The sequence below is a fragment of the Vigna unguiculata genome, chromosome 10 (assembly GCF_037176805.1).
Source record: "Vigna unguiculata cultivar grain cowpea cultivar isolate G323 ecotype 2 chromosome 10, ASM3717680v1, whole genome shotgun sequence".
Taxonomy (NCBI): Eukaryota; Viridiplantae; Streptophyta; class Magnoliopsida; order Fabales; family Fabaceae; genus Vigna; species Vigna unguiculata.
The window spans coordinates 7,413,934-7,436,340 of record NC_140801.1 but is presented as its reverse complement, the minus strand read 5'-3'; the positions used below and the strand labels follow the sequence as shown (position 1 = coordinate 7,436,340).

The following is a 22,407-nucleotide window of genomic DNA, read 5'->3' as shown; positions in this document are numbered from 1 at the left end:
CCACTTATATTTACATCAAATGCATAGAACTATTTTTAAAGATTACTTTAATAACTATGAATATAATGATTGTGTTAAAATATAAAACAAAAAGCAAAACCAAAACGTGGGCTAAGGCTAAGCAAATGACAACAATATAAAACACCCCCGTGGCAAGTTTGGGAGTGTAACAAACGACGTCGTCTCTTTCCTGTGGGGCCTTCTCCTGTCTCTGGCAGTTCTTTTCTGTCCCACCAACAATGAAGAAATCAGATGCAACTTCGTTGGTTGCAATAATAAACTATTTTTCAAAGAAGATTTATGACATGCCAATCTCATAATTCCCCATTTAATCATCTTCACCATTATCCTTGATTCCTTTCTGGGTCTTCTTTTCTTTAATTATTGTTATTTTAAAATTTTCCTTTTTAAATTCTTTCTCTGAAAGTACCACTTTTGATCCCTTGTTACTTTTTTGGTTACCGCGAAGGCACCAACCCGCTATGCATTTTCCTCAAAATTTAGGAAGAAAAATAACCAAAGGGTTGAACTGCAATTGGGTTTGGATTATTGGTTTCTCCAAATCATGATTTTGAGTTTCTTGTGTGCTTTTGCCTTTTTCTTCAAGTTGTTCTACCACCTGCTTTGATCCGAACCCTTTGATCAACACACCTTTGTCGTCTCATGGATGCTTTAAATCTGGAATTTTGGGATAAGGGTCGGTGAGAATTTTGGATTTTGCTTGGTGGGTATTGTGTGTTACGTGTGTTGTTTCTTGTGTTACATGTGATGGTCTTTCTGAGCACTTTAGAGGAAGATGGCTTCGCGGGAGACTCACTATTGGACGTTGGGAGGGCTTATTGGTGCTTTTATTGACCTTGCTTTAGCTTATTTCTTGTTGTGTTGTTCAGCTTTTGTTTTCTTTGCGTCCAAATGGTTTAGAATTTGTGGTCTTCTTTTGCCTTGTCCCTGCAAAGGGATTTTTGGGTATAGGAATAGCCGTTTCTGTGTGCATAAACTGCTTGTTGAATGGCCTTCAAGGAAGATATGTTCCATTCAAGTTATGGCGATTAAAAGGTTCCCTTTTGATTTGGTTTGGGTTCACGGTCATTCATGCTGTGCCAATGATAAAGTGGTTGCTGAGAGAACAAATAATCATAGGGTTGTTGAGTTGGATGGTGAGGCTTCTTGCAGTTCATGTTCCAGTCCGCGTTTTCTTCCCTTAGTTGATAGGGAAAATGCGTGTAATGCCAAGGGGAAGAAGACCATGAGTATGAAACGAAGGTCTGGAATTCGTAGCCGGAGGAGGGGTAGTTCTGATCCTGGGAATGTCTCTTCAGCTGTTCCTTTAGATAATCTGCAATCTGATGTTGTCCTCACTCATTTGTCGCCTTTTGATGACAGTGTAGTTAGAGGTAAAACCAATACAACCACGAGTCCTACTTCAGGGAAAGGAGTTAGTATAGTTGGTAAGTCTGATGTTTCAGGCATAACTATTGTCCATTTGACGGTTTGAGATAAATTAACATGTTGGTGTGAATTTGTAGTCTCTAATATATGTTATAACACTTTCCATATTTTAACATACTGATGATTCTTGCAAACTATCAAGGTTAGCATCTTGTGCTTATAATCACGAATGCTTGTCCTAGGGAAGGGAGGGAGAGATTCTGGGTTCAACTTCTCTCTCTAACATTTGGGAGATAAATGATGGGTTTGGTGAGTTTGGAAGAGAGTATGGGAGAGATTGTGGGTTCAACTTTCCCACTAATAAAATGCTAACAACAAACATTTGCCGATAAAAAAAAAAAAACGAATGCTTGTCCTAGGATTACTATGAAGTAACAAGTTGAATCTTATACTGTTGTTGAAGACCTATTTATTACACACACACACACACATATATATATATATATATATATATATATATATATATATATATATATATATATATATATATATATATATATATATATATATATATATATATTCTATGATTCTATACATACTTGATATTGGTTTTTGACTTGTTCTGTTTTGCCATCCTTCTATTTAGGAGTCGAAGATGATCAAACTTACCATGATTTGGATACTCATAGTTATGAATTTAATGGATCGATGGTTGATAGTCCAGGCCAGGACAAACGTTTATTAACATTGGAACACTACATGGATAATGTGTGTGGCAATGTCCAGATTGATGGTAATGATGAAGACCGTTTCAAGATGTTAGAAAATGCACTTGAGGAAGAGAAAGCGGCCTACACTGCTCTTTACCTTGAGTTAGAGAAGGAGAGAGCTTCATCTGCTACTGCTGCGGATGAAACCATGGCTATGATATTGCGCCTGCAGGAGCAGAAGGCATCAATGGAAATGGAAATGAGGCAAAACCAGAGGATGATAGAAGAAAGAGTTGCTTATGATGAAGAGGAGATGGAGATTCTGCAAGAGATCCTTATAAGAAGGGAGAGAGAGAATCACTTTTTGGAAGAGGAACTTGAAGCTTATAGGCAGATGGAGGCAAAAGGAAGTGATCAATCATATGGTAAGGCACTGGTGCAACGTGATCAAGGTGGACAAAGGCCTCCAATTTCAGTTGAAACGAATGAAGATCAAAGCAACATATCATGCGGCAAGGAAATGGTGCAACGTGATCAATGTGGACAAATGGCTCCAATTTCAGTTGAAACATATGAAGAGAGGAGCACCGTATCATTTTTCAAGAAAGATGAAATAACAGATATTTCCTCAAGTTATATGGTTGCACAGGCTTCCGTCAGTTCAGAAGATGGAGAAGAAGTGGAGAAAAGCACAGAACAGAGGGCTCAAATGAATGACAAACTGCGTAGGTTCTTTTATGATACTGATCCGGATGTTCTTGGTGTCAATGTCATTGAAGACAACGCGGAACAAAGGGAAGAGGAAAATGAAAAGTTAAGTACCTCCTCATTGTGTAGTGTTACAAGTGAAATCACAAATAGGTATCTTGAATATGGAAGTCTAAAAGTACGGAACAGTGATGCATTCCGAAGTCGTCGAAGGATAAATAAGATTGAAAATGGTAATAGTGTTGATGGCCCCTCCTCCTCCAGTCAGCTGTCATATTCAAGATGCAATTCAACTTACGATTATGGAAGTGATTCTTCAAGTGCAGTTGAAAATGAGAAGATAAGGATTGGCAATGAGATTGAAATTCTTGGAGAAAGGTTGAGGAGGATCAAACATGGAAAGAAAAAACTATCTTCCTTCCAAGAAAATGGAGAAAGTTTAAAAGGGCAGTTGAAGCTTTTGGAGGATATTGCAAACAATCTCAAGAAGATTAAACATATGAGAAGCCCTTCCCGTGGGGCTTCCTTGCCCCCTTCCTCATCTAAGGTATAACTTATATGGTTGTTGTGTTCATCATTCTTGCTTTCTAGCTTACAATGGTTCAATATGCTTCTTTGCTATGAGACAAATGATAAAAGATTTGCTTGAATTTAACATGACTCTGCAAATACAAATTCAATATATGGACACAACAATGTAGTGGTCTATCATTTGTTAAGGTAGATCTGCTCTTGATTGTAGAGCTTTTCAATTTCAAGCTCAAATTCTCATATTTGATGATAAAGGGAATGATTGTACAGTATGTTTGGGTCAGGCTTGGTAACTTAGACAATTTTATCTAAAAATAGTTGTGGTAATCAAAAGAACTTTGGTTTTACTTTGTGTATTGTTGATGTTGTGTTAAATTTATCTTAATGTAATGAGTTCGTAAGAGATGACTAGAAATTTGCTGATTTTGGTGTGTTCCCAATGCAGTTAGCTTTATGGCTTAAGTTCTTTCTTTAGTTTCTGTTATCAAGTGTATCTGTTATTTCTTACCGAACACCTTTCTTCCAGTTCTCCTTAATCATTCACTCCTCCACACCCAATAGGATAGTCATGAAGAAGGTCTAACTCAAAAGCTGTAGTTACTCCACATTGAGGAAATTTTGTTTGCAATGTTACTTTCTTGTATTTCAATTCATATCCAAAATAGATTTTGGTAGGAGATAATCTATAAAGATTGATTCTTTGATTTATTTCATCATGTCCTAATCCAATACTAATACTGTTAAATTATGTTAAGAAATAAACTTTAAGCCTAACTCAATCTTACAAAATTGACTTGTAAGGTGAGATTTGCACCCACTTTTATACTTTAAATTGGTAGATGCTTCACCTATGCTTAAAAAGGTTATGAAAATCCAAAAACAGCTATGTGAGTCATACAAGCATGTATTATGCAGATAGATAGATAGAAGCATTGTCTATTGGTAAATCAAAAATGGAAATTGTCCTCTTTTGGATGATTTCGAAAACAGAATGTAATTGACAGTGCTAGTTCTATCAATAGACAACAAGACGTAATCTATTATGATGCATAATCTGTCTATTTTCAAAATGTCCAAGAAGTATGATCTTAATTTGGATTTGCATAATTACACTCCTTTTTACAAATATCTAAGTATCTTAAAGTATATAATCCTTTATATTTTAAGAATATTCCTTTCACATTTCTTGCATTTGTGATTGATGTTTTGTGACTGTTCATAATGCAAGCACTAGATATTTTGTGTTGCTTTGTGACCAATGCTGATTACACCCTTCATTTTAGGCGAGCTTGAGGAAAAGACGCAGCCAAAGTGTGAGTTTGGAGGCAGCTGAAAACAGCTAAGTCATGAAGGTGCATTGTTACTGAAACATCTCTGGTAGCTACTAGAATTTTGCTGCACTTCTTTTACCTTATCATAGTTCTTTTAGTTATATGCTCTTTTAGCATGTAAATAAACCATTTCATAGTCCTCTAGGCTAAATAATGTAGTTAAAATAAAGTACATTTTTTTGGAATCTATTGCTCCTTGAGTTCTGTTTTCTGCCTTAAACTTGGCTCAAGTGTTGGAATGTGAACTGTATATAACATTTTCTTTCTTTGTTCTTGTGCTTGAGGTATTCTTCATGTGTATGGAGGATACAGGGAAGCTTATGAATGAATTATTGATTTCATTTTTTAATGCATTGATATTGATTGTGTGGTGGTAATGATTATGTGCTTGTGTGTGGTAGATTTTGCTTTTTTTTTTTCTTTTTTATGAAAGTGATGTTAGGAGTATTTAAATGAAAGAACATTGCCATAAAAACTTTGGAGATTTTATTTATATACAGATGAAAGAGCTGAGAATGGAAAATGTGATTTTTCTTGGAAAAATAATAAAATAGAAGGCTATAGTTAATGAATGAAGATTTTATTCAAAACAAAAAGATAATACTTATTTTTTTACTTATTCTGTAAATTTTGAAAGAAAAAAAAAAGGTAATTTTTTCTTAATTTATTTAATAATGAAATATTAATTTGATAGTATAATATTTATTATATACATGAGTTGTTACTACATCTTATACAACAAGTTTTTTGATTTGTAGATAATGTTTTAAAATTTATTTAATAATGAAATATTAGTTTGATAGTATAATATTGATTACACAATACATGAGTTTTTACTAAATCTTATACAAGTTTTTTTATTTTTAGATAATGTTTTAAATATAAGCATTTGAATAGGTAAATTTTATCTTCTTTTTAAATTCTTACAATTAACTAATTTAAATGTTTTCATTTTTTTTTTAAATATATGTTTATAAATTTTTTGTAAGAACGTAATGAAAGTTCAACTGTTATATATTTTTTTAATAATTAAGTTGGAACTTATTTATTATATTTTTTGTTAATTATGTCTTAATTATACTTATCAGTTTACATTATAGTTTTGATTTAATTGATAAATTTAAAATTTTTAAAAAACCAATGATAATCTTCTAAAAGCGTTTTTAATTTTTATAATTATAGTTATATTAAAATATATTTCTGTTTTGTTATATAAGGTTTTTTCTTTAAGTGTATATATTTTCTTTTCATTTTATCTTTTGAATAATAACTTTTTTAAATTAAAATAATTATTTTACTATTTTGTTTTAGATTTAACTATTTTTTATTTAACTATTTTTTAAATTAAAATAATTGTCTATTATAAAGAATTACTTACAGAATAAATAAAATTTATTTTCAGTAAAATTATAAAAATTATATATATTTATTTTTATAATTTGGGTTAAATATGTTTTTGGTCCCTCAAGTTTGAGCGAAATTTGGGTTTAGTCCCTCATCAAAACTTTTGACCAATTTAGTCCTTCATCTTCCAAAATGCATGAATTTAGTCCTTTTAACCAAATTTTGTTAAGTTTATCTAACATTTCAAGCGCATTTCATGATAGTATTTAAATTATTTATACTGTTTGACACATTTTTGCTTCAATGTTAACTTAAATACTATCATGAAATACGCTTCAAACGTCATATAAACTTAACAAAATTTGGTTAAAAGGACTAAATTCACGCATTTTGAAAGATAAAGGACTAAATTGGTCAAAAGTTTTGATGAGGGACTAATTCCAAATTTCGCTGAAACTTGAGGGACCAAAAACATATTTAACCCTTATAATTTTAATAACAATAATTTTATTATTTTATCATAAAAATGAATTTCCAGTAATAAATGAGAATATATATATATATATATATATATATATATATATATATATATATTATGAATATCTTATTTTAATTCTTCAATTATTGATCCTGCTCTGTTCTGACTAGGTTCATTAATTAACAAATTCTGATTAGGTTCACTAATTAACAATAGTTTGTTAGAAGTCGATTCCGTGACGTGACCCTAGTGGTCTCGCACTGGTCAACATAAGATAGATTCTAATTTTGTCGCATTTTAATATGCACTTTGGTTCATGTAAAGATTGACGCGTTTTCCTCGTTTGTTGCTTACTGCTAGAATATCTCAAATTGCAAAATGGTACCGTTTTTTTATGTTATTTTTTTTTTGGTTGGGGTGCAATAATAATTATATTAGGGAAATTATAGTACGGATCTTCTATATTATATATTATCGCTTCTATCATATTCTGTAATAAAATTTAGGTTAAAATATTTTTTTTTTCAATTTTTGTCAAGTTTTTTTAAATAATTTTCGTCAAGTTTTTTTTAAATAAGTCCTAATTTTGGTTTTGTGTTCAAATAAGTCCTAATTTTCGTCAATTTTGTTCAATTGGGTCTTTTTTTGCTAATACCATTTAAATCATTAATGGTTATGAACAGTGATTGCCACGTGTCACTTCGTGGTTTTTTTGAATTTTTTGAATTTTTTTTGAATTTTTTTAAATTTTTTTTAAATGTACATGTGTCAACACAGTACTGTGCCACGTGTCACTTCGTGATTTTTTTTAAAAAAAATTTTATAAATGTCCACGTGTCAACCCAGTAGTGTGCCACGTGTCAAAATCAATGTTTTATATTCAATTTGGTCCCTATATTTGTTATTTTTGTTCAATTTAGTCCCAATTTTTGTTTAAAATTGACCAATTTTGTCCCTATCAAAGATGTGATCAAATTTAATTTTTATATTAAAGTTATAATGATGTGAGTTTTAATATATTATATAAAAATATTTAATAAAAAATTTGAATTTTAATATAAAAATTAAATTTGGTTTTAATTTGGAGAGGGACCAAATTGGTTAATGTTAACAAAAATTGAAACATAATTGAACAAAAATGACAAATATTGAGACCAAATTGAATATAGAACATTGACTTTGATACGTGCCACACTACTGGGTTGACACGTGGACAATTATAAAAATTTTAAAAAAATTCAAAAAAAAATAAAAAAAATTCAAAAAAATCACGAAGCGACACGTGGCATGCTATTGTGTTGACACGTGTACATTTAAAAAAATTAAAAAATAAATAAATAATTCAAAAAAACCACAAAGTGACATGTGACAGTTACTGTTCATGGTCGTTAATGATTTAAACGGTGTTAGCAGAAAAGGACTAAATTGAACAAAATTGACGAAAATTAGGATCTATTTGAACACAAAACCAAAATTAGGATTTATTTAAAAAAAACTTGACGAAAATTAAGACCAAAAAATATTTTAACCTAAAATTTATGACACCTATCTAATGCACTTTGAAAGCTCTTAGTTGGTGGGTTTTTAAATCTTTTTTTCTTCTTGGACTCTTTTTGTAGAAACCTTTATACGTTTTTTTTCATTTTTTTACTTGAAGGTTGGAGTTATAAGAAAATTGTAAAGTTAAAGAGGAAGAGTTATTTTCTTTAATCATTTTTTTTTATAATTTATCTTTCAAATCATCATTTTTAATGTCAAAATTATTCTTAAACTTAATCAAGTGAGTTGAGAAAAATTTACCTATTTTGATTTTATAACGCATCAAGTGAATATAAAGACTTTTGATATTAATCATACAAAATGTTCTTGTTTTCGTTAAAAAAAATCTCAATTGGGTCCTTTAGATTTAAGTCATCCCAATTGGGTCTTATTTTTGAAAATTTGTTCCAATTTTGTCATTTCTGTTAGGATATCTCAAATTGCAAAATGGTACTGTTTTTTTATGTTATTTTTTTTTGGTTGGGGTGCAATAATAATTATATTATTTTTATTTTGTGGTCAATTAGGTTCATTTTCATCAAATTTTGGTTAATTTGGTCATTTTTACTAACAATGATTAAATAGTTAACATTTTTGAACACTAAATGTCACGTTTTTTGAATTTATTTTAATTTCAAAAAATTGTCCACGTGTCAAGTCGCAGTTGTGTCACGTCCCAATATTAGTGTCAATTGTTAGTTTGTAATTGTATTATTTTTTTGTTCAATTTAGTCATAATATTCGTTATTTTGTTTAATTCAGTCTTTATATTCGTTATTTTTGTTTAATTTAGTCTTAATTTTTGTTAAAATGAAACAATTTTTTCCCTTTCAAATTGAGACCAAATTTAATTTTTATTAATATTATATATTTAGTTTTAAAATTGACATTATTATTAATCACTTCTGAAATTCAATTATAAATTATTATATTTATTTATTAATTGAATATAATTCTTAGATTCAATTGTTAAATAGAATATAATTATTTAAAATATTATTAAAATGTAATTATTAAATGTTTTAAAATATATATTAATATTTGTAAAATTGACATTTAAATCTAAAATATTTAATATTTTTATTGCTTTTTAATATTAAGGTCTAAAATGTTAATTTTATAAATATTTATTTACTTTTCTAAAATATTTTTAATATTTGTAATATTTTTAAATATCAATTTTAAAAGTATCGGTATTTTAGAATTTAAATATTAGAAGGAAACATTTAATAATTATATTTTAATAATATTTTAAATAATTTTTTTCTATTTAACAATTAAATCTAAGAATTATAATATATTTATAACTAAATTTAATAATTTATAATTGAATTTCAAAAATAATTAATAAAAATGTCAATTTTAGAAAAAAATACTTAATAGCAAATATAAGAACTAAATTGAACAAAAATAACGAATATAGACACTAAATTGAAAAACAAAGTAACACAACTATAAACTGACACGTGGTACTGACACTGACACATGACACAATTATGACTTGACACGTGGACAATTTCTTTAAAATAAAAAAATAAAAAAAACAAGAGCTGACACTAGGGATGGCAACGGGGCGGGACGAGGACGGGTTTCACTATCCCATACCCATCCTCATAACAAAAATTCATCTCCATCCTCATACCCAAAATCAACAGGCATCAAAGTTTTATCCTATCCCCATCCCCACCGGGTAACAGGTATAATCTCGTACAGTGGCGGATCTTTAACTAATATTTTGGGGTGCCAAAATTTTAGTTGAATTACTTTTTTTTGTCAATTTTTTCGTCCAAAAATGTCAAGTTAGTCTTCTAATTTTTTCTATTCTCGATTTGATCTCGATTTTTTAAAAATTGATGCAATTTGATCATTTCGTTAAATTTCTTGAAGCGCAGAGCACATATTTTTTTTATCAAAATTGACATTATCAGTATGTCAATTACACCAATAAAACAAACCATCCTTATTTACAACTTCAATTTTGATGAAAAAACCTTAATTTGATTCAAGAAATTTAACAAAAAATTACTAAATTGCATCATTTTTTAAAAAATCAGTATCAAATTGAGACTAACAATAACTGAAGGACCAACTTACTATTTTTGAGCGAAAAAATGAATCAAAAGAATAATTTCAAAATTTTTATACAAACTAATGAAAACATTACATTTACTTTTTTGTGATAATAAAAAATAATAAAATTATAATTATTGTTATTGTTATTATTATAATTATAAAATTAAATAAAAATAATTTTATAATTTTACTATAATTTGAGTGATTAAATTTAAAAAAAAAGTTAAATAATAAAATAATTAAATTAAATAAAATATTAGTTAAAAGATAATATAAATAAAATAATTATTTTTTTTAAAAATATATTTAAAAGGTAAAATGAAAAACAAGAAAAAAAATATCTTTTCCTTTGTATAGATATAGATATATAAAAAGTATTAAAATATTAAAAATATTAAATTTAAAAAAAATATTTAAAATAACATAAAAATTATATAGATATAAAAAAATTGGGGTGGGGGGGGGGGGGGGGGGGGGTGGGCATGGCCCCCTTAGTCACTTCATAGGTCCGCTACTGATCTCGTACCCATACCCGTATCGTTTCCTTACTACTTCAATATAAATTTTAATTAATTTTTAAAAAATAATAAAAAATTACGGTAAAGGAAGCATAATATTATCAAATTTTTAATATTAGGAGATGGTTGTTTATTCGATATCAAATACTTTGAAATAAATTATAATTGTTTACAATTTAGATTGGAATACCAAATAAAATTTCATGAGAACTAAAACATTTATTAAATTTGCAAACTACAAACATTAATGAAACATAGTTGATAAAATTTAAAAATATTTTAAAAAAAATTTAAAGGACAACAAATATTAAAATTAAAAAATATTTTAATGTTTGTATACTTAAATTTTTTAAATTATAATGAATCTCTTTTTTTATACACTAATAAAAATGATAATACATCACTTAATCAAAATGACGCAAATAGCAAATAATAAACATAATAAAAGAATTTAACATGGATATTGTATCTTTTGAACTCCAATATATGTTGGATGGTGATAAAAAAATATTCATGACAATTACATTAAATTTTGATATTGTAGTAAATAAAAGTTATTTATACAATTATAGTGAAAAATTATAGTATGATTGATATAATGAGTTAGAAAATAAAAAATAGATAGATAAAATATACTGAAATAGTATTCTACATGATGAAAATAAACAACAAATAAAAATATTAAAAATTAACAAATGTATGTCTTAGAAACTATTGAAAGAAATCGCACAAAGAAAAACGAATGTATAATTAAGGGTATGATAAGATGAAAAATACCTTAGACATCTAAGAACACTTTTCAAATATCAACATATATATTTAACGTTTGAGAAATAATTGTTTTAGCGAAACAAAAGAGTTATTCAAATGAAGCAAAAATTAATAAAAATAAGTAATTTTTTTTTATATTAGCTAGTAAATGGAAGGTTTATGCTATTAAATACTTAAATTGAGAGTATTAAACATACTCATGTGAAAGGAAAATATACAATAAATAAAAATATTAAAAGATAATAGAAATATTCAAATATGAGACATAAAAAAAATTCTAATTGACATACATCATTTTAACATAATCACATAAATGTTATGATAAGATGAAAAATATATTGGAGATACGAATGCGTTTCATGACAAACCAAATAATTAGAAGAAATAAAAAATTGAAAAAAAAAAAATATATATATATATATAGGGTTACTTAATTATTGTAAATATTTTAATAATTTAAATGATGACGGAGATATGGCGGGGATATGTACATCCTCATACCCATACCCATACCCAATCAATGTGAGGATTCCTCGTCAAAATGGGGACGAGTTCGGGCAATACCCGCGGGGACGGGTTTATTTGCCATCTCTAGCTGACACGTGACATGTACTGATGAAAAACATTAACTATTTAAACACCCTCAGTCAAAAAGACCAAATTGACCAAAATTTGACGAAAACTATGATCTAATTGAAAACAAAAGGAAAATGAGGACACAATTGAACAAAAACAACAAAAATATGGACCAAATCTAATACTATATACAATTGGGAACTAACAAAAGGTAAGTTTTTCAATTGAATAATATATCTGACCTACTTCTAAATTCAAATTTTTATCTACAAAAGGTAAAAACGCTGATGTGTCAATCTCTCAGCATTTTGAAGTTAGAAAAAAAAATGGAAAAGAAATTCAAATCCGAAACTTTTAATTAAAATTTCTTTCTCTCTCTTCCTCGGTCTTCTCACCTTCCACTGTCTCAATTCTTTCTCTCTCTTTCTCATTCTCTCTGCGACTGCCTTCTTTCTTCTTTCTCTCTCTTTCTCATTCTCTCTGGCACCGCCTTCTCATCTTCTGTTCATCTTCTTCTTTTGATCCAGTTCATCTTCTTTTTTTCCGAGCTTTGTTCTGTTCATCATTTTTTTTGTTTACAGGCTTCAATTAACGCTTACAAAGACATGCATCTGAGATTTGCCGTTCATCTGTCCATTTTTTTGTGGATATCTTTTTTTTTTTTGCTTTCTCAAGCGAACTGTTATTGTTCTTTATGTTTTTTACCGAGATCTAATGGTTTCTTTGCTTGATCTTATGTTTACAGTGAAGAACACAAAAAAAGGTATGTGAAGTTCATATTTTATCCAGATTTCATTTTTTTTTCAGCTTTCTCAACCAAACAGTTCATCTTTTTACCCAGATCTCGGTTTTTTTCAGCTTTCTCAAGCAAACAGTTCATCTTTCTCAAGCAAACAGTTCATCTTCTTACCCAGATCTCGGTTTTGTTCAACTTTCTCGATGTTTTTCACTAACATCTTCACATCTCTACTTATTTTTGTTTTCATTTTTTTTTTTCAGATGAATGAAATGAGTAGAAGATGGATCACGACCAAGATTTGATTTATTTGGTTTCAGAATGAAAGTGGTATGTGAAGTTCATATTTTATCCAAATTTTTTTTTCAGCTTTCTCAACCAAACAGTTCATCTTTTTACCCAGATCTCGGTTTTTTTCAAATTTTTCAAGCAAACAGTTCATCTTCTTATTACCCTTTTACCTATATCTTGGTTTTTTTAAGCTTTCTCAAGCAAACCATTCATCTTCTTACTCAGATCTCAGTTTTGTTCAACTTTCTCGATGTTTTTCACTAACATTTCATATCTCGACTTATTTTTGTTTTATTTTTGTTTTCATTTTTTTTTCCAGATGAATGAAATGAGTAGAAGATCGGTCACGACCAAGATTTGATTTATTTGGTTTCAGAATGAAAGTGGTATGTAAAGTTCATATTTTATTCAAATTTCGTTTTTTTCAGCTTTCTCAACCAAACAGTTCATCTTTTTACCCAGATCTCGGTTTTTTTCAGCTTTCTCAAGCAAACAGTTCATCTTCTTACCCAGATCTCGGTTTTGTTAAGCCTTTTCGATGTTTTTCACTAACATTTTCACATCTCTACTTATTTTTGTTTTCATTTTTGTTTCAGATGAGTGAAATGAGTAGAAGATGGGTCATGACCAAGATTTGATTTATTTGGTTTCAGAATGAAAGTGGTATGTAAAGTTCATATTTTATCCAGATTTCAATTTTTTCAGCTTTCTCAACCAAACAATTTATCTTTTTACCCAGATCTCGGTTTTTTTCAGCTTTTTCGATGTTTTTTACTAACATCTTCACATCTCTACTTACTTTTATTTTATTTTTTTTCATTTTTTTTCAGATGAATGAAATGAGTAGAAGATGGGTCACGACCAAGATTTGATTTATTTGGTTTCAGAATGAAAGTGGTATGTGAAGTTCATCTTATTTTTACTCAGCTTTCGGTTATTTTCATCTTATGTTTCCATCTAATTCCATTATTCTTCAAACAGATTTTAGTACTTTTGTATGACTCTTTATTTTTGTGATCGATGAAAGTTTTCTTTCATATGAATGACATACAAGTTATTAGATAGATGAAGTGTTTGAAGAATACAACAAAGGTAGAAACTTTTGTTCTTCTGTCTGCCAGATCAAAGTTTTTTGTATTTTTTTCTTGGTATGTTGAATGAAGGTTTTATTTCAGATGAATCAACTATTTCAAGAATACAACAAAGGTTGGCTTTTTTTCTGTCATGAAGGAAGATTGATGATTTATTTCAAGAATACAACCAAGGTAGAAGCTTTTCTTCTTCTCTGGAATCTTTTCTTCTTCAAACAGATTTTAGTACTTATGTATGGCTTTTTTTTGTGATCAATGAAGGTTATCTTTCAGATGAATGATGTACAAGTTTCTAGATGGATGAAGTGTTTGAAGAATATAGCAAAGGTAGAAACTTTTGTTCTTTTGTCTATCAGATCAAAGTATTTTTGTATTTGTTTCTTGGTTTATTGAATGAAGGTTTTATTTTAGATGAATCAATTGTTTGAAGAATACAACAAATGTTGATTTTTTTTTTTCTGTCATGAAGGATGGTTTTGCTAAATCGATGATCTGTTTCAAGAATACAACCAAGATAGAAGTTTTTCTTCTTCTCTAGAGTATTTTCTTCTTCAAATAGATTTTAGTACTTATGTATGGCTTTTTTTGTGTGATCAATGTAGGTTTTCTTTCAGATGAATGATGTACAAGTTTCTAGATGGATGAAGTGTTTGAAGAATATAACAAAGGTAGAAACTTTTGTTCTTTTGTTTGCCGGATCAAAGTAAGAATTTTTGTATTTCTTTTTTGGTATGTTGAATGAAGGTTTTATTTTAGATGAATCAACTATTTGAAAAAAGACAAGAAAGTTATTCTCTGCAAGTTTTACCTCTTCTAAAACACAACATCACAATATGTATGTATTACGTTTGTTTGAAATGTTTCATTTAAAAAATGTTATATAATGATTGTATCTAAAGTTATTTTTTTCTATTCAAAAGGTTTCATTTGACAAAATTTATTTAATTTAATCATTTATTACGCAATCAATTTTAATAAATTGTGTGTAAGTGCAGGAATTCTCTTTAATTGCCAAAGATATGCAATCAATGTGAACCATCAGGTTGGTTGTACATTTGTGATTGTTGGAAAAGTCATAATGAGCATTTATATTTGAGTGTATTTATATGTGCGAGTCTATAACTTTTTATTAAAAATAATTTTTTTTAACATTTATTGATTTAACCATAATCGTTGTTATTAAATAACTCGTGTAACTGCACGATATGCAATAAAAAATGAGATATTTTCGCAACAGTGGACTTTCAACTATTATGCGCCATGGATCACTAGGCGAAGTCCAACGTAATTTGGTGATAACAACAACGTCTATGAAGATAGGTCGTGGCTAGAAAAAATGTTGTGTCTGTCATTCACTAAAGGAGAACAGTTCTGTTATTTTTAAAGTTGAGAGTGGAAAAGCAAGCATGCATGTAAAAGTTCTTTATAATCTACCATTGCATTGTTTTAATATATGTAGTTTATTATCTTCTCAAAAATATCAAGTAACCTGTCATTTTTTGTTATTTTATATTTTATATACTTTTGGAAAAGTCATTAATTAGTTAAGAACTTTAATAAAACTAATGGAAAAAAATAAATAATAAGAACTTTTTAAAATATTGTTCAACTTTTAAAGATATCATATAATATGAATTTTTTGTATCACATTATATTCTTTAATAATATGAACTAAAAATCTATGAATGAAATTAATGGGTAAAATTAATTATTATAAATTTAATTAATTAATTTAAATTGAATTGAATAAATATTACAAATTAAATAAATTAAATTAAATTAGATTAATATTAGAAATTAAATGTTTTATCGTCATTAATGTTTTTCATATTTCAAAATTACAATTACACTACAAAATTGATTCGTATTATGAAATCCTTTCCAATTCCAACTCATGAAATCTCTTTGTATTTAAAATTTGAAAAGTAATTACTTTTGAAATGGCACTTAATAATATTTTTAATTTCACTGATGCAGTTAATGACACATAAAACTGTCGTATCATTGACACTAGGTTTTTTTTGTAATTCAAAATTTTTTAAATATAATTTGGAAAATGATGAAGAAATTTAATTTGCAACAATGATAAACCTTTTTTGTATTCCAACATATATGATGGTTTACACACAAAAAATTTCTTTAGAATTTGTAATTTTGATAATAAATAATGAACTTTAAAATTTAAGTTTAGTTATTTTTATTATATAAAGTATTTATCACACAAAAAAAAAATCTATTACATAAAATACCAACCTAACATAAGATTTTTTTTTTTAAGTTTAAGGTAGCTTCTTTAAGAAGCTTTTTCTTCTTCCAAGAAAGTAATTAATATTAACAACAATCAAAATTAACTTTTCATTCTTCCAATGTTACTCCAGTTATCTATCATTACTTATTAAAGAAATAGTGTTTATTGGATTCCATGCATTGGCAACTCATGCTTCTCAAAATTTAAGAAAGTTTTCCCTCTTCTGATATGTCTTTCTCACTAATTATGGCATATTAAGAAAGTAAATATTTTATGTGTTTCAATGTGATACTCTCCATAATTAAATCCTTCTGACAGTAATCTTTTGTATTATCATTTATAATTTATAATTATAATTTTCTATCTTATAATTATAACTTATCAACATTCCTGCAAAAAGCATATTATGTTTTTATTTTGTAAAACTTTACGTAGCTTCTTGAAGAAGCTTTGTACAATGTTGAAAAGTTTTCACATTTTTCAAAGTTAATCTTCCAGGAAACAATCTCTTATTACTCTGAAATAAAGAAACTTGTGTTCCTCCAAGTTATTAATTATAAATAAAGCAATTACTTTTGGTGTCTCAATGCACTATCATATATAGTTGTGCATTACGTCATTTTTAACTTAGCTTCCTAAAGAAGTTTTTACAACTTGGAATACCTACTTTCAACACATTTTTGTTTTTTTTGATTCTGACAACATTAACTATGAATAACTTTTTACTTTGCATGTTCCCACAAAATGAATTGATGTTAGAAAGAATATCAAGAATTTCTCTAAATATGAATAATAGTTATACCAATAACCGCAAATAAAAAACTTCTCACTTTCTCAAGAATTAATTTACCTATTCCAAGACGTTGGCATTAATAATTATTACAACATTAAATATCAACACTAAGAATGATGGTTTGTGGCATTCAATGCACATCCAAACATTGCAATGTTATCTACATGTTCAAATTCAACACATCTACCAAATTCATCCAGATACACTGCACTTTAAATATTTTTACAACCTAATTGATTTAATGTATTATAACTTATAATTAATATTAATTTAATTTTTTTTAATTCAATCTCTTTGTGAACATTTCAAAATCTCTCAATTAGCCATACTTACTTCTCATCTTTCACCATCGCCTAATGTGCATTTAATTATTAAATTAGTAGTCTATATTGTCCATGGTTGGAATTTGAAGTTTAAATAACTGAATTTGAATTTGAAACTTACTGTTTTTATATTTTTTATGTACAATAGATGAGTAGATGAAAGCGTTATTATATATCATAATTTATTTTTCGGATATACGATATTTTTAATTCATGATTTTCTAATTTAAATTGGACTTTCTGAATTTAAATTGTTTAAAAAATTTAAAATTATTTGAAAATTTTATTTTTAATATTAGTATTAATATTAATATCGAATGACATGTAACCCTATATTTTATTAACTTCTCCGTACGTAATTATATATTGGAAATTCACTTCATTACATCTTGACCTAATAAATTATCCAAGAATATATATTTACTCAATAAGCTTTTTATACTTTTCATCTTCCAAAAATAAAAAAAATGTTAACAAGAATAAAAACAACTTTTCATCTTCTAGCATTTACATTGTCAAATGCCAATAACTTTTCATCTTCCAAGAATCTTGCAAATTTATCTCTTCCAACACGTCGTCTTATCTTCTCTATTATTTGTAAGATGCTCTGGTGTACAATAAGTACAACTCAAATGGCCTTTACCATCGTAATGATAATATATACCTTCATCTTTTTGTCAATATTTTCACATTTTTCTTTTCCTTTTTTTTTCACATTATTGTGCCACTTCTGGTGACAGAATGTGTCTTTGAAATTTTCTTTATAACCATGTCCATAATCAATATCATGATCATGATCAAGAAAATATAGATCAATGTTGCTGCATTCACTTCTGGGAATGGAGCAGAACCAATTTGGACAGGTTTCATGATTTTCTATCAAAAGCTCATTGCTTTGTTCAGCCATACAAAGGCATGAAATAAATTCATAATATTGATTGCTGCATTCACTTCTGGGAATGGAGCAAATTAGGCGGATCTCATGATTTTTCATCAAAGCTTTATTGCTTTGTCCAGCCAACCATACATAGGCATGAAATAAATTCATAATATTTGTGAATCCTTTTTCACAATATTTTTGTCGCATGAGCAAATTAATTGCTTAGATGCTTTATTTCTTTATTTAATGGTATCCCAATATCCATTGCGTCTAAATGTATTTCAACATTTAAAATCCAATATAAGGAATTCTTCTTTGCAATATCAAGGGTCACAAATCCAAATTTTGCAACGTTCCGCGTGTTTAGAACTATCACATAAAATAATAATATTAATAATAATAATAATAATCATCATCAAAATAATCATAATAATCACCTTCATAATAAAAATAAAAATAATAAGACGGAGATGAAGATTGATAAAGTTAAACAATTCTTATCGCAAAAGGAAGAATATAAGTTAAAATTATAATTTGAGAAAGGATTAGAAAGAGCCTGGATTGAGACACGCAGAGCACTGTCGTTATAGAGAAAAAGCTTCCACGAGTCCTCAATTGGTTGAAGCATCGTGCTGATAACGTGTTATGAAATAAAGCGAATAACATAGAGAATGAAGTCAAATAATAGAGAAGAGAAGAACAAGAGAGAATAGAGAATGAGAAAATAGGGAGCAACTCATCTGTGTATTATTATTGGAAGAGTCCTATTTATAGATACAATATGTAATCCATAAAGGAAACAAATCAACTCAGTTAATACAAATATTTACCATAAAGAGTAATGAATCATATGGGTAAATGTATCAAATCAATGGACAATCATTAATTCATAACAATAATTAGGATTTAAGACATTCCAAAAAGTATTATTTATCAATTTTAAGTATATATAAAATATAAATTTTTTATATCCTAATGTTTTTTTTAGATGTTATCGGTTGTTTCTTTATCATTAATCATTAATATTGGAAATCAAAATCTTCTTCCATTAATGTGTTTAGAAGATGATTGATCTAATATTACTTATTATGTTTATATTCTTAACTTTATACCAATTTATGATTAAATTCAAATATTAATTTAAAAATAAATCTATGTTTATGCAGAATTAATGTAATATTATCATTTTATATTTTTGTATAATATTACATTACATTAAATTTACATTGGAAACTTTTTTTTTTTTTTCATTTAATGTCTTTGAAAACCAAACTTTTCATCTTATAGTTGATTTTTTCAAACATCAAACAGTAGATAATATTAAGTAATATATTCCTCCCGTGTTTTTTAAAATAAATTTCAAACTAAATTTCAAAATTAATTGATTGGAAATCAAATCTTTATCTGATTTTAAATTGTGAAAAATTTCTCATAATATATAAATAAATTTTAGATTCAAATTTGAAATCGTGTGACAACAAAATTTAAATTTAAAATTTAAAATAAAAAATATATACATTTTTTTTAATAAATACTTTAATATTTCTGATAAAAAGATATAAATTCAAATATTCAAAAAATTTGATGACTCATAACTGTATAATAATATATTATATAATATAATAATATTTAATAACAATGTAAATTTAAAATATCTTAATAAAGTTTGAATTTGAAATTCAAATTCAAAAAAAAAGTGTAGGTTTTTTTCTGAATTTTTTTAATGTATCTAAATAATTTTCAGATATTTTTAATTTATAAGAAAAATTTAAGATATTATGAAATTCTAAAAATATAAATTGAAAAAAATTAACAAAAATACATTAGTAATTACAATTAACAACAATAAAATTAAAAATATGATATAAAAGAATAAATAAATAATATAATATTTAGGAATAAAAGTTTTGTGGTTCTTAATAATATAATAATATATTAACATATTAAAATATAGTAATAAAAGTAATAATAATTAAAATATGGTGTAAAACAATAAATAAATAAATAAATAATTGTAAAATCTAAAATTTGGTTACTGATATGTATGTTTCCAGATTTGTTTTTGGTTTTTCAAATATTTTTTTTAATTGGTTCAAATTTATTTTGTTTGCAATTTTTTTCGCTCATTTTTTCTTTTTCAGATATTTTTAACCGGGTTTAAGTTCATGTTTTCCATTTTTAAATTTTTGTGTTCATTAATTTCTAGATTTTTTTTTTCTCATTCCATTTTTGTTAGACATATTTGCTTTTCCAGATTTTTGTTTTCAATTGGTTCAAGTTTGTGTTATTCAATTTCAAATGGTTGTATCCAATTTGTACATTTTCTACATTTTTTCCTTTTCAGATTGTTTTTATATATATTTGCTTCCACATTAGTATAATTTCTATGATTTCATGATTTCTTTTGACTATCGCTATCTCTCTTTATATTCCTCTTCTTGGTTTCCATGATTGCAAATGGATATTCTAAATAAGATCAGAATGCATGTTGAAATCACTAATTTCTTGACTTTCAAGGTGTTGAGAATAGGCTTTGAAGGCTTTGAAATCACTAATTTATAATTTTAACAATAATATTAATATTAAAATTTTATTGTTGTAAATTTAATTTAAAATAGAAATGATTTAATATTAAAATTTTGAATATATTAATAATATGTGGTTCAATATTTGCACTTGAAATAAACTTATGTAAATATCACATAAAATATATTAATATCAATAATAATTTTTAAAATATAATTTGTACTTATTATATTAATATTCAAATTGGAGTTGACAGATACCTCTTTTTCAATTTTGAATAACTTCTCTCACACTTAAATCAATTCCAAAACAATTTCCCTTTTCTTATGTATTAATTGGACAAATACGCATTTTTTTTATTTCCCTACTATTATAGTTTTCTACATTTTTTACTCAATATTTCATTTAAAATTTAATTTAATTTCATAATTTTAATTAACTAATCTTAATATATTATTTAAAATAATTATATACAATACATTTTATTAAAAATATATATAAATATACACTTTTATTATAAAATTAAGTAAATAATTATTATTCAATTTTATAAAATAAAATATTCATATTAAATTTAATTATACTTTTATAATTTTAAATTAATTGAATAAATATACGTTCCGAAAATTCAGTACCCGTGCGTTGCACGGGCAGAAATACTAGTGTATATTAAAGTCTATAATAAAAATATCATTATAATATTTATATAAAAATTAAATTTGGTCTTAATTTGAAATGAATGAAATTACTCTAGATCACAAATAAATTATGACTAAATTGAGACAAAATAACAAATATAGCGACCAAATTGATATTTTTCACATCAACAATTGACATGTGGAAAAACCATAATTTGACACGTGACAATTTTAAAAAATTAAAAAAAAAACACAAGGTGACACATGGTAAAACCCTAATTTGACACATGTCAGTTTTTTTAAAGTAAAAAAAAATTAAAAATTTAAAAAAATCATGAGGTGACATGTGACACGTAATTAACGTTGTCAATGATACCCTGACGAAAAAGACCAAATTAGAACAAATTTTCAAAAGTAAAACCAATTGGGACGACTTAAAGCTGGAGGACTTAATTGAGATTTTTTAATGAAAACAGGAGACCTTTTGTGTGATTAAACTTAAAATTTAATGTTATTTGACATCTTAAACTTTTATTCGTAGATACTTAACAAAGTATTTTATCATCAACGAAATTGGAAACTCTATCAAGACATTTAATTATCCATGTTTCCAATATAACTAAGAATATATTAAGTTATAGTGAAAACATTCAAATCAAATCCTTATTCTTATAAAACTTCTATATTTTTTCCGTTTCATATTGCTCAATATAGAATTTTGATGAACACAACCCCACTTGAGCACAATACAACTCTTATCCTCACATAATTTCTAAATCTAAAGTTGTGAAAATTTCATCTTCATCATTTGCTTTTACCCAATCTCAAATCCTATACTATTCTTCTTCTTCCTTTTTCCTTGTGAACGTGAACTTTAAGTCTAATTCAATCCCACAAAACGGCGGGTAAAAGG

General features: G+C 26.7%; 1 protein-coding gene and 1 long non-coding RNA gene across 6 annotated transcripts; both read left to right on the top strand.

Annotated features, from left to right (window-relative positions):
- Window positions 1-211: 211 nt before the first annotated feature.
- LOC114166820 (uncharacterized) lies at window positions 212-5,018 on the top strand. Of its 2 annotated transcripts, none has more exons than XM_028051660.2 (3): window positions 212-1,448; window positions 2,036-3,354; window positions 4,622-5,018. In XM_028051660.2, exons 1-3 carry the CDS (start codon window positions 797-799, stop codon window positions 4,679-4,681), a joined length of 2,031 nt encoding a protein of 676 aa, XP_027907461.1. In that variant the 5' UTR covers window positions 212-796; the 3' UTR covers window positions 4,682-5,018. The 2 variants fall into 2 exon arrangements, with proteins under 2 accessions (XP_027907461.1, XP_027907462.1); XM_028051661.2 differs by having other exon boundaries at window positions 215-842.
- Window positions 5,019-12,158: 7,140 nt separating this feature from the next.
- LOC146882075 (uncharacterized) lies at window positions 12,159-15,539 on the top strand. Of its 4 annotated transcripts, none has more exons than XR_014984965.1 (8): window positions 12,159-13,034; window positions 13,315-13,381; window positions 13,592-13,658; window positions 13,826-13,892; window positions 14,023-14,087; window positions 14,171-14,260; window positions 14,348-14,413; window positions 14,689-15,539. It is a non-coding gene; the product is annotated as an uncharacterized LOC146882075 (long non-coding RNA). The 4 variants fall into 4 exon arrangements; XR_014984963.1 differs by having other exon boundaries at window positions 13,977-14,087; XR_014984962.1 differs by having other exon boundaries at window positions 13,826-14,087.
- Window positions 15,540-22,407: the final 6,868 nt, after the last annotated feature.